Source organism: Sarcophilus harrisii, chromosome 3, assembly GCF_902635505.1.
Source record: "Sarcophilus harrisii chromosome 3, mSarHar1.11, whole genome shotgun sequence".
Taxonomy (NCBI): Eukaryota; Metazoa; Chordata; class Mammalia; order Dasyuromorphia; family Dasyuridae; genus Sarcophilus; species Sarcophilus harrisii.
In genome coordinates this window covers 57152413-57166071 of record NC_045428.1, presented here as the reverse complement: position 1 = coordinate 57166071, position 13659 = coordinate 57152413, and the positions used below count along the sequence as shown (strand labels likewise).

Below are 13659 nucleotides of genomic sequence, written 5' to 3'. Positions count from 1 at the left end.
TGCATATATGCAACTGGAGATTAGTTTATTTTCTCAAGATGCTATTTCCTAACACTCTTGTAGAAGCCATATTTGAAAAAAGCAATTTTTTTTCCCCAACGCCCATTTGGACTTTAGGGTGGGAAAACAATAGGAAAGCTAAATACAAGGAGTAGGTTCAGAAAGTTCCAAAAGTGATAGAGAAAATGGTTTACTTTATGATCAATTACAGTAACTTCTCCAATTATAATGTTCAAGTAGAACTAATCAGGAAAATTAAGTCGCCCTCCCCCGCTCCATGGAGGTTCTAATATTAAAAGGTCATTTAACAGATGAAACAGGGCTCCCTTAAATTATAATGAAAAATCTAACATGAAAGACAAATTCCCAAATGGGACAAATGGCAAAATAACACCTCATTATTTCATCCACAAAATAAGGGTGAGGGCTTGAGCTTTTGTGTAATACTATAAATTTTTAAATATCAAATTCTCTCTTAAAAGAATCTTTTTTTTCTGGAGGGAATTGATGGAGTGGGTTTGAGATTGAGAATAACACCACACAAAAAGGATTCTATGGTACTGTCACATAAAATAAATACTTATGGTATCATGCTATGTAAACCTAAATTCTATTTCAAATTTAAAGGGCTGTCATGTCCTTCACATTTTGATTTAATGATCATAAATTCCATGTGAGTTTACAGTTTTACTTTATAGAATGTAAAAAGTTGAAAAAAGTTAAGATTACAATTAAACAATTGCTACATTAGAATTCATAAGCTTTCATTTATCTGTAACTTATATAAGCCAACTTTAAAAATAAATAAAACCATACAATTTTAGAGCAAGAAGATATTTTGTCAATCTTCTTATTCTACCAATGAGAAAAAGAAGATCCAAAGACTTGTAATCAGCCCAAATTCACAGCAAACAGTGAAGAATGCAAGAACACAGCTATGATGATCCAGTGTTCTTTCTACTATATCGTACTATCTCAAAAAAACCTATGATTATTTTTCTTATTACTTAGAATCAGGTTTTTTTTTTTTAAATAAATGTCTTCATTCTATAACATGAGCAATGAATGGCTCTGTCTTAGGTTTCAACTTAGTGGTATAGATTAACTTGGTCAAGAGACCTGAATTTCAGTCCCAATTACGGGAAGGCCAAGTGACTTTCTCTTGTACTAAGTTTTCTCATCCATAAAAATAAGACGGTTGAACTGAATAGCTATAAAGTCTCTTCCCAATTTAAAATTCTCTATTCAAAAAATACTTTAAAAAACAATGTAAGTTAATATATGGCCACAAATAACATTCACTAAATAAAATAGATACTTATCTTTCATGTTCCTTATTTAACACACTATGTTCTTGGGAAAGAGAATTGCATCATATTATCAAAGGTAAAATAAGATTTTAATCTACAGATATGATTTTTAGGAAAAAAATCAAAGATGTAACATCCCCCAAATAGTTGGCATATCCAAGCCACTTTTTTTCATAAGATTATAGATTTAAAGCTAAAGAAACCCCTTCATTTTGAAGATGAAGAAACTGAAACCCAGAGATATAGACACTTTAGAACTTGATCCTGTCAGTGTTACAAATTAAAGGGGGGAATTGATGCAAGTTGTTTGATTCTACCTGCTCAATAATTATCCAATTGTCACTGAATCCTATTAGTTCAATAAACAAGCATTTATTAAGCACTTGTGGCAGGTTTGTATATGAGCACAAAAAGATAATTAATGAAACAGTCTATGTTCAGCTCACAAAGCACTTAAATCTGACACATGTATATATTTCCAGGAACAAGGGAGCATCGTTCATTCATGTTAAAATTTATTTACAATACATGAACCTCTAGATTTACTTTCAGTATAGATGTGTGGTATAAGCAAATCAAAATTTTTCCATCAAAAAAAGACCTAAAAGAAATAGCATAACATTTCCATAGCAAGGTTTCTTAAACTTTTTCCACTCCTGATTCCTTTTCACACAAGAAATTTTTACATGACCTTGGGTATATAGGCATATAAAATAGGCAGACATGATAATAAATCACAATTTACAACCCCACATTAAGGTATGAGATCCTATAGGGGAGTCACCTAACTCAGTTTAAGAAGCTTTAAGACATCTTGGGTTCTATATAATATCCTGTTACACAACCCTAATATACAGTGCCAACAAGACTATAAAATGTGGAAACCTATAAATAATATAATTTTTTTCAGTTCTTCATGTTTTTAACATTCCAAATATACAAGAATTATAGTAAAGTATATTTCTGAGACATAATCACACACAAAAAAATAAGATTAAAAATACAACCTTTGCAATCTACATAATGCTATTCAAATTAACGCCCTCCTCTCTGCTCCAACAGTTAGTTCACCAGCTCAGGCAGACCCCCATCATCTCTGTCGAGGATTGCAAAGGACTCCTATCTACTCTTCCTGCCTCAAGTCTCTCCTCATTGCAATCCATTTTCCACACTGCTGCCAAAATTATTTTCATTAAATGCAGACCCAACTATACAACTCCCCTGCTCAATAAACTCCAGGGTCTCCTATTAGTTTTTAAAAGTCCTTTACAACTTGACATCAATACATCTTTCCAAAGCCATCTACAGTCCTGCCAAACTGGTCTTTTCTCTGGTCCCTCAGATTTGTTCTCATCTCCCTTCTCTGTACTTGTACTGGCCTCCCCACCTATGCCTGGAATGTACCATCTCTTCAGGTCCACTTTACAGAATTCTTTTTTTCCTTAAAAAGCAGTTCAAGTACTATGTTAGACATCATTCTTCCCAATCCCACAACTGTTGGAACCTTCTCCCTCTACTCTGATTGTATTTATTTCCTTTGTATTTATTTTATATATACTATAATTTTGTCTACCCCATCAGAATGCAAGTTTCTTAAAATTATTATTTCACCCTGCATTTTTATTTCTGGTGGTTTGCACAAGTTCCTAGAACTCAGTAAATACTTGATAAGTACTTATTACCTGACCATGTTCAAGAATTATTCATTATATACAATATTTTTCTCCTTACAATAAAAAACACATCCCTGATTTGTCTTTGGAACAGGTAGCAGGACTGAGTTCAAATTCCACTGCAGATACACAGTGGCTATCTAAACAAGTTATCCACTCTCTAAATGACCCCAGAAAACTCTCTAGATCGCAAATTTGCATTGGTTGAAATTTTCTTGAGAGTTTCTATACCAATGAAATCACAGATCTGCTCTTAAAAAAAAAAAATCTCTAAAGTTAGACCAAAAAGTTATGAATATTAGGTTTGGAAACAGATTTAAAGTAAAATCAGTTACAGTTAATAAACAAGCAACTAATTATAATTTTTTTAAAATGCATTTTTATGCTTTCAAGCACAAACAGTAGCTGGAAATTGGCAAAGTGTTGTCTACTCTAGAATATATCAGGTTGAATAGGTAAAAATGCATTATTCTAAACACCACTAGTTTATACTATGCTCAAGTAATTTATTTTAAATGGGTTTCTTGAAACCTTTCCCATTTTAAAAGTGCAAAAGGAAACTTTTGACAACTTGCAAGATTTCTATAAATTATAAAGAGTCCTAGATTTGAAGACATTAAATTAAGTCCAGGGTTGGAAACTGACAAGCTGTGGCACCATCCCACAACTTATATCACATTTGCTGAATCTTAGTTTTTTCATGTGATAAAAATGGAGATAATAAATGCACGACCAAGTTGCTGTGGGGAGATTTTGTCACCCTTAAAACGCTAAAAATAAAAATAAAAATATCAATAAAGTAAATTGGTTTTGGTTAGAAGGGAAAACAGCTAATTGGGGAAAAAAAATTGTTGCAAGCAAGACCAAATACAAAAACTCAAAATCAGTAATAATTAAAGAAAAGTAAATTAAAGTAATTCTGAGGCAGAACCTCACAAATAATCAGATTAGCAAAGTACAAAAAAGGAAAAATGATAAATGTTGAAGTGACTGTGGAAAATAGGCACATTAATAATCCACTGTTGGTTGAACTATTAATTAGTCCAGCAATTCTAAAAAACAACTTGGAATCATGTCCAAAAAGTTACTAAACTGTTTATATATTCCTTTGACCATTAATAAGTTCATACCATAAAGAAATCAAAGAGGAAACGGACCCTAGTATACATAATTATAATAGCTCTTTTTTTTGTGATGGCAAAGAACTAGAAACAAATGAGGTGTAGGATAGACATATTAATACATTGTTGATAGAATTCTGAAGTGGTATAATCACTCTGAAAAGCAATTTGGATTTAAGCAAAGAAAGTGACAAAAATATCTATAACTTTAAGAACCACAAGATTTTACTACATTACTGGTCTTATACTTCAAGGAAAATATTGGTTAGAACAAAATCCCTATACGTACACCAAAATAGCTATAGAAAGAAAAGAAGTGTTCATTAATTGGGGGGATGGTTAAACAAATTTTGGCGAATCAATGTAATGAAATACCACAGTGCTATACAAAATTGATGAAAAGAAACAGTTTAAGAAAAACCTGAGAAGACTTATATGAATTGATGCAGAATAAAATGAGCATAACCAGGAGAATAATTTATACAACAGAACTGGGTGTGTGGGGAAAACTGGAAAACTTAAAAACTCTGATCAACATAATGAAAAAAAAAAAAAAATGATTTCAGGGTACAGATACTTAAAAATGAACCTTCTGGCAAAGAAATGCCTAACTAAATATCAGAATAAAACATTGTTAGACACGGCCAATTTAGAGAATCTGTTTTGCCTAAGTATATGTATTTATAATAAAGTGTCTCTTTCTTTTGGGGAGGGAGGATGAGTGAAAAAAGAAATAAATGCTTATTATAATTGGAAAGAAAACTAAATAACAAACCTTAAAGTGCTATATAGTGTTTATCTTATGAAATAACAAATACCTTCCACCACAATGCCCGAGGGAAGGATTTTTAATTCATTAAGAAAAAGAGCAGGTCACAGAAGATAACAATGGACAATCCTGATTACATAAAATTGAAAAGCTTTTGCAAAAGACCAGTGTGGTTAGATTCAGGAAGGAAACAGTTACAGAAGGAAAACAATCTTTGTAGCTTATTTTTTCTATTAACGGTTTGATATTAAAAATATGTAATACAGAAAACCAATATGAATACATAAAAAACAAAAGCAATTTCACAAAAGGCAAATATTACGAAGATATGAAGGCAACCTTGGGAGGAAGGGAGAACTGGTCAAAATAAGGACATATTAAATAAAAATAATTCTAAAATTCTACCTCGTACTCATTACATTGGCAAAGATTATTATGAAAAAAGACAGGCATATATCTCCCAAAGTTCAAAGTCAAAGGGAAAAGGCCCATATATACACGCAAATATTTCTAATATTTTTCCCCCTGTGCCAAAGAATTGGAAATAAAGTGGCTACTTCTTAACTGAGGGATAGTTGACCAAATTGTGTTATTGGAATGTAATGGAATATTATATTGTACCGTAAGAGATGACAAATGAGTTCATAGAAATCTGGGAAGACATCTATGAACAGATGTAAAGAGAAATAAGAATATTAATAAAACAACCACACTATTGTAAAAAAAAAAAAAAAAAAACAACTTGGAAAAACTATGGACGTGATTTTATAAGTCTGATGTGAAGCACACCACCCCTTTTCTTAGTCAGAAAGATGATGAACTAGAGGTGCAGATTGATCTATACATTTTTAAACAAAACCACTGATGACTTATTTTGAATTTTATTTGCTGAAAGGTGAGTGAGATAGATGTTAAAAGAATGCAGAAAAAGAATAAAGGCCTCAGAAGAGGTTACTATAATGTGTGTGTGAGCACATGTGCGCATTAAAAAACAAATTGCACTTAAACACAGCTTAAGTCTTTACATACAATTTTTTGGGCTTTTCTTTGTATAGAAAAATGTCGATTTTATTCATCTTAAAGTTTGTCATAAATGGGGCAGGGTACACCTTCTAATGTTCCCTTCTTGCTCTAAAATTATGACTAACATACAATTCTCAGAAAATAATTTAACAATTAAAATTCTTTCCCATAAGTCCAGGATAACTGCCCCTTTATAACAGGCTTTAAATCTTTATCAATCATACAATCAAAATCCATTTCATTTTAAATAGAAGTTCACATAATTATTAGTTCAAATGTTTCCTAACATTCACTAGCTTACTACCTCTCTATTGATTTACCTATGTAATCAGAATAATAGTTTTAGAAATTGAGTGACTAATTACTTTGGTGACTATATTATATGATATCTTAATCCCGTGTTTTCTATCTCCTAAATAGGTTCAAGAATTAAAAAAAAAAAAGGGGGGGGGGAGAAAAGATCAGATCATCTCTCACAAAATAATTATAACCTAGAGATTATGAAATAATCAATTAGAGTAAATGAAACAGTATTATATATAAGATGTGACTGGAAATTAGCATGGCTCATTTTTTAAAATAAATATTGCTAAACTTTTAGATCCAAATAAATATTTCCAAAGTAGTCTGCACACAATATTATACACTTATTCAAATGATGGCTGAAAGTACTTTTGGTACTTCTCTCTAGAAACAGCTTTTAACACCTACAGCATTCTTTTAAAGATGCTAAAAGATGCCAAATCTTCAATGAAACCAATTTCTTGGTATGGTTTCTGTAAACTGGCACTAAAAGCATTTATTACAAAGTTTTTAAAATATTTAAGAAATGACAGCATTGTATATAAGTACTATACTTACTACCCAAAGTTTTCATGAGATGATATTTTAACTTACTTCTGTTTCCCTGTACAATAAATGTATCTATTATTTAACAACACTATCAATATGGCATAGTAGAAAGAGAATTGGATTTGGAAGTGAGCAAACTTAAGAGTTCATCACTGAAATTAGACATATGACTATACCTAAAAGTTACATAATGTCTCTGAGCCTCTTGAGTTTCCTCACTTGTAAAATAGGAATAACATACTACTTTCATGGTTTTGTTGTGAATAGAATTTTGAAAATGTTTAAATGGTGCACATGTGAATTACGACTACTATTTCTTGCAAATTTACCTTTTATTCAATTTATTACAGGCACTTTATGCTCATTAAAAGTTATATTTGGCAGTCTTAAAATAAAAGGTTGGATGATCATTACTCAAATCTGAAGAGAGGATTTGTGGTCAGTTACAGGTTGTATTAGGATGGCTTCTGAGGCCTTTTCTAGTATTCAGATTCTGTAATTCATGATGAAATGAAAGGGGTGTCAAAAATTCAGCAAAATTTTGTTATTTTCAAATTCATGGACTCGAATGCTATTATTAGCAAACAGTTCAAATGGCAGATTTTTGAGGAATAAAAATAGTTGTTACTTTCAATTATTTTAATGTAGGAAAAATAGTGGATTCCAAACTAAAGAAGCTTTTATGTATTTTACTTCAGAGCAGGAAGACTATAGTACAATGTATTACCAAAATAACCAATTTTCATAAACCACTACAGATCTACTTAACTCAATTACTGATATCAATGATCAATTACGCAAGCTCCCAGTAACTGAAGAAAAAGATGTTACTTTTTAGAGCAACTGTTCATTTTTTATGGATAGTTATTCTATGTCACCTTTCTTTCTCAACAACTAAAGCCAAAATGGTACTAATAATACCTAATATAGATATCTATATCAAAAGATGACTAGACTAAGTAAAATCCCAAAGTTTAATTTTTTTACAAGTATATAACTATTATCTCGTCAATTCCTACTTGTTAACATTCTATATTGACTTGCTTTCGTAGTTTCTCCTTTTTCCATATAGCTATTTCTACAGTTGTTCCTTTTAAAGAAATTTTACTGTAAAAACAGTAGAACTGTCTGTCTGAGGCCACACACAAAACCTGAAAAGTCACTTGTGAGGCCTGTCCCCCACTCATCACTCTTTAAGCTTAATTCTTTTGCTATCTTTAAGCCTTTCAGAGTTTAAGCTGAAAAATTATTTCCCTCATACCCAGAGCTGCAGCACTGTATTACCTAATTAAGCCTAAAGAGATGAATTAAATCAGACATAAGAATCAAATAACTTTCTCGATTTGGACTTACATAATCTTGGAAATAACTAATAATTAATATGATATGCAAGTCCCTACTATATGTAACTGCTGTCCTTTTGAAAAACCTAAGAGTAACCCTAAAATACTAATACTCTCTTTTGCTGGCCTCCAAGCACAACCTAGATAATTTGAAAACAAGAAATATTCTTCTATCTGTCCTCCACTGTTACACATCTTAATCAAGCATCACGTAAACAGCCTACGTAGTATCATCCCAGAATCTATTCCCTAAGGAAAGGCTGGTAGACACTAAATAATGAGCAGTTCCCCAGATAAATTGTCTAAAGGACAGACCCTCCATCTGGGAAAAGCTTAACAAGGAATCTCTAAAGGGTTCAGTAAAGGGCACAATTTGAAAAGGAAGTGCTATATACACTTTTTAGCAGTATTCAAGTTTCCTAAACTTCTATTGTTACATGCCTATACAAAGCTGCTATCTACACAAGCTTTCCTGACATGTATTATAAAGTGCAAAAGGAAAAATAGTTTACAAAATTTGAACAAGAAAATGTAAAGAACTATTTTATTCAAATCAGAGTTCAAAAAGTAGAATTGTCAAAAACCCTTAATTTCTGTAAATAATAAACAAATATAGAAACCTCATTTTTTTTCATCATAGGGAAAATCTGTTTTTGGCAATCCAATGATGTTGCTCAAAAACTCTAGTATCAAATCAAGGCAACAGTAATTTTTAGAGTCATGGTCTGAATGCTGAGAAGTCATTTATAACTTTAACATGTCAAGGACCTGTGATTTCATCTGGATAGGTATTCCCTCCACCAAAGCAGATCATAATTCATCTGTAATTTTGTACTTACAATCTACAAAAGCTACTATACCCCAGAGATAAATCATCCTGGGCTAACCTGAGATGAGCCTGTCTGAACTTAGCTAGGTCAATCCTCGGAAAATAGACATATCAATCTTTAGGCTCAATTTAAAAAGAATATGCCATAATTTGGGCTCTGCTGGCATAACCTTCAAAAACACTAGGTCACCACCATGACATAATGAAGTATCTGAAGGATTTGGTGTAGTGCATATTTATACATCCTCAAAAATAGAAGAGTCTCTTTTACTACTAGCACTAAGAAAAAAATGTTCAGAGTCATTTGAAAAGCATGGTCAGCTAACCAGCACAATGAAAAGAGCACTGGCCCTGAAGTCAGAAGGCCCCCAGTTCAAATTCGACTTCAGACACTTCACACTTACTAGCGGTATAACTCTGGACAAATCACTTAACTCCAATAACCTTGCCAAAACAAATAAACAAAAATGCTAGCATAAATTAACAAGTAGCTTATCGTCATCATACAAGTCACAGCGAAAAAACTAAAATCTATGAAAAAAAAACTAATTTTTTTCCATCTAAATTCTCCAGTAGGGAAGTTAATAACTTGAGGTGAAATTTTGAGACCTTAAAAATCTAATTTCTATTAATTTAAAATGACTGCAGTCAAACTTTAAGTGACAGATTTAATAAGACAATACATATTTTCTCAATAGGAAATTCTACTCATTTACTACTTGTGACTAGTGACTCCAACTTTAATCTGTTCAAATAATAAAAGTAACCAGGAAGAAAAGAAAAACAAGGTCTGTCAAATTTTTTATAACTGAAGATGAGTAAGCCATCAATGAAATACATCACCATAGAGGTACTTATCTGTAATTAATGTGTTGCCACAGGTGCCACACTAACAATGAACTTAAAACTAGATACTGATAAAGAAAAAAGAAGGAATTTTAACATTCTTTTAAATTATAAGTAATTGCATATGGGAACTGAATATTTCTGAAGTACAACTGGGATATACATGAATAAACTCCAATGGCTCCCAGCTATCTGAAGGACAAAATATAAAATCCTTTTTAAAGCCCTTTACAACCTATCCCCATCTAATCTTTTATAGCCTTTTTTCACTTCACTCTCCTTAAAACAGACCACAATGAAGCCAAACCACTCTTCTTGCTGTTCCATAACACAAGGTACACCCCCCATCTTCCTCCTCCAAGCTTCTACACTAACTGATACCCAAAACTTGAACATACTATCACCTCCTCAATCTGACTCTCAGAATCCCTAGCTTCTTTCAGATTAACTTCTACTTGAAGGTTTTCCTGACCTCCAGCTTCATTTAATGCCTTCCCCCTAACTCCTTGAAGGAAAGGATTTGTTTCATTTTTGTCTTTGTATCCCCAGCCTGTAGCAAACAGGAGATGCTAGGTAGAATACCTTGACTAGCATCAGACTATGATGCTGCTCTAACTTTTGTTTCAAACAAGGCAAAAATCTTGCTAATTCCTGACGTTCACACTCTTCAGCTAATGCAGAAGCTGAAATTTACTGGAGGATGGTGAAGTAAAACCAACCAGTAGGTTAAAGATTTGAACATTGTCAAAAGTACAGAGAGGCAAAAGGGAAGCCTAACCCAAGTTTTACTCTAACACAGAACTGTTATCAATATGAATGCTGCTATATTTTATAATAAATCTGAGCACAATATTCAAAATGTTGAATATGAACTCACTATGACAAGGCAAGTGACTGGAAACCACACTGTTTCCTACAAAATCTGACATTTTACAATAATTAAAAAGCAATTGATTTCCTAAAACTCAATCCTGAGGATTTGTTTAAAAAAAAAAAAAAAAAAAGGTAAAATTTTCATATGCATTTAAATGCAGTTCTGGACTCAACTTACAAATTCATCAATGGAAGTGTTAGTACAGTACCATTTTTCCCTCCTCAAGGAAAAGGTGTTAATGAATTTCATCAAAGACTGTTAAGTGAAGTAGTAGAAATGGAAGAGCAGACATTCAGAACAGAAAGATCTGGGTTCAAATCCCTTTTTGGCCCCTTGGCTGGGTGTGAACTTGGACAAATTAACTTCCCCTCTCCCTAGGTCTTGCTGGATTTCCTCATCTGTAATTAAAAAGTTAGACTAAAAGTTCTCTCAGTTCCTTTTACAAAATCTACCAGTATAATCATGATCTCATTCCACACTTTTAATTAAGGAAGGCTCTCATACCCACTTAATGAAATGTCGGTGGGCAAAACTCCTTTTATTCATAATGAAATAGCTCTCCTTCATTAGAAAAGTCACAAACTCTGTGAACCTGTTTTCTCATCCGTAAAATAGGAATACTTGCCTTACCTACTTCACAAGACTAAAATACATTTATAAAATATTATAAATGCAATCTAATCCCCTAAACTTTGCATACAGCCATTTCATTTCCCCTCCCCCAGATTCTTAAGTACATATATTGCATTTTTAAAGTTTAGGATTAAGATGTCACAAGTTTGCCAGCACTTCTCCCACCAAATCCAAAAAAAAAAAAAAAAAACCTATGACAATGTTAATTTCAAGTTATAGAGTAAGACTTTTTTCTTTTGAAAACTCAAAAAAAAATTTTACAACTCTCCCTTCTCAGCAGTTACTGTGCATATATATGCACACACCTTTGAAAAAGCAAAATAAGTCTTAACTCCTACTCTGCGGGAGTTTTGTTTATAATTACCGTTTTATCACTACAGTTCTGAGCGCAGAAGAATCTCTGCCTGGCTAGACGCCTGTTAATACTCTCTTCGCCCAAGTATGTGCAGTCTGTTATTATTCTACGTTCGTCACTAAGCCTCCACCAAACGTGACCTCGAGAGTCTCCGGGACGGCCCGCATACCAGGTGATGGCCCCCCGGACTCGGTCCGGGCCGCAGCACGCACGGCGGGGGCGCAGGCAGGGGCACACCTGTCACAGCGCCCGACCGCCAAACTCGGCCCGTGGGACGCGGCTCGGGCGCCGGGCAGCCGCTCGGGCACTTTTCTCTCGGAGCAGAGCAAACCCCCTTTCAAAGTTCACACTCACACGCACGCACGCACTCACACGCACACACGCGCCCGGGCTTACAAAGAGCAGCGCCCGGCGCCCCCGGGACGGAGGCCGGGGGCGGCGGGGCCAGAGGCCGGGCCCCCAGGCCTGCAGGCGGGGGGCGCGCAGGCCCCCGGGCGCCAGCTGGGCCGCCGCCGCCCGGCCCGGCCCTGCGGAAGGGACGCAGGGCAGCCCGCCCGCTCCGGGGCGCCCCCTCCTCGCTGCCCGCCCCCGCGGGGCGCCCCCCGAGCTTCCCCCGTTGCCGGGAAGGTTCCAGCCCCGCGGCCCTAGAGGCGGCGGTGGGGGGAGGGGGGAGCGGCCGGCCCTGCGGCCTGTTGGGGGGAGTTCAGCCCGGGGCCTCGAGTGCGTCTCTCGGCCCGGCCCCCGGCCCCTCGGCCCCGGGCGCGGGGGAGAGACTCACCGGAAAGGCCCGGATCCGCATCTTGGTGTCCTTCCGGCTGCCCGTCCCTTTGCTCAGGTTCGACATGGTTCTCCTCCTCCTCCCCTGCTCCTGCTCCTCCTCCTCCTCCTGCTGCTCCGGCGGTGGCGGCTTCAGGTCGCGCTCCGGGGCGCCCGTGTCACATCGAAGGCGGGCGGGCTGGACACACCGGCGGCTCCCGGGCTGGGAAGGGGGGAGGGGGACTTCGGGGGTGGGGGGAGGCGGCCGGACCCCCGCGGCCCCGGCCCCGGCCCCGGCTCCGGCTTAGGCGGCTCTGGCGGCTCTAGCTCCGGCCCCGGCCCCGGCCCGGCGGCTTCCTGCGGCTGCTCCCTTCCCCTCAAGTACGCTGGCGCGGCGGCTCCGCGGGGCTCCCCTGGGCCCGTCACTCGGCTGGGCTCCTCCCCCGCGCTCCTCCCCCGTGGCGGCAGCCGGCGACGGACAAACATCTCACTGCGCAGGCCGAACCTCCTCCTCCTCCTCCTTCTCCTCCTCCGCCTCAGCGAGACAAGATCCGGCCCAGAGGGTGGAGGGGGGAGGGAGGGAGGGAGGAGAGTCAAGAAGAAGAGATTGGGGAAGGGGTGGGGGTACAGGAAGGGAGGGCAGCCGCAGCGTGGGGGAGGGAGGGGCTGATCTCGCGAGAGGGGCCCGAGGGCCCGGGCCCAGGGCCGCCAGGCGGAAACGGGCAGGTGGGGATGAGGCCAAGGGAGGGAGGAAGGATGGGGGCGGGAGGGTGGGGGGGAAGGTGGGGAGGGAGCCGGAGGGGGGGGGCGGGGAAGGGGAGGGGTTGAGGGCGGGGAGCGGAAAGCTACGTCGTCGAAACTGGAGAGTCCGAGACCAGGTTCGGGGCGGAGGTGACTCTTGATTGGTGGAGAGCGGAACGAGGTCCTGGTCACGTGGAAGTGGGAGTAGTGACCCTGGTTGTGGCGAGGCGTGAGATCCTCTGTGGGGGTTCTGTTGTGGAGGCTGTGGCCTGGGCTGGGAGGTAGCATCGCTGCATAGGAGGCTGTTTTTCTGGGGCATAATGGAACAGGATGGACCAGTGGGGTGGGAGACCGAAGGAGGAAGGAGTTCGGGTGGGAGGAGGTACCTGCCCTGCTCTCAGCTTGGAAGGGGCTTGGGGGGAGGGGGCGACGGCCCGAGCGGGTTTTCCAGAATGAGATGGGAAAATTAGTCCGTGGGCTCACCCCTAGCTCCCAAAAGCGGCCCCCAGACCCCCGGGGTCCCGGAAGGCAGCT

At 38.0% G+C, this 13659-nt stretch overlaps 1 protein-coding gene across 1 annotated transcript in view; it reads right to left on the bottom strand.

Annotated features, from left to right (window-relative positions):
- Positions 1 to 12675, bottom strand: part of CUL3 (cullin 3) — a 99103-nt gene extending 86428 nt beyond the window's left edge. Inside the window, exon 1 of the mRNA XM_031957961.1 lies at positions 12407 to 12675. Coding sequence (XP_031813821.1) covers positions 12407 to 12472 — 66 coding nt within the window. The 5' untranslated portion in view covers positions 12473 to 12675. The remainder of the gene's footprint in view (positions 1 to 12406) is intronic.
- Between the last annotated feature and the right edge of the window lie 984 nt (positions 12676 to 13659).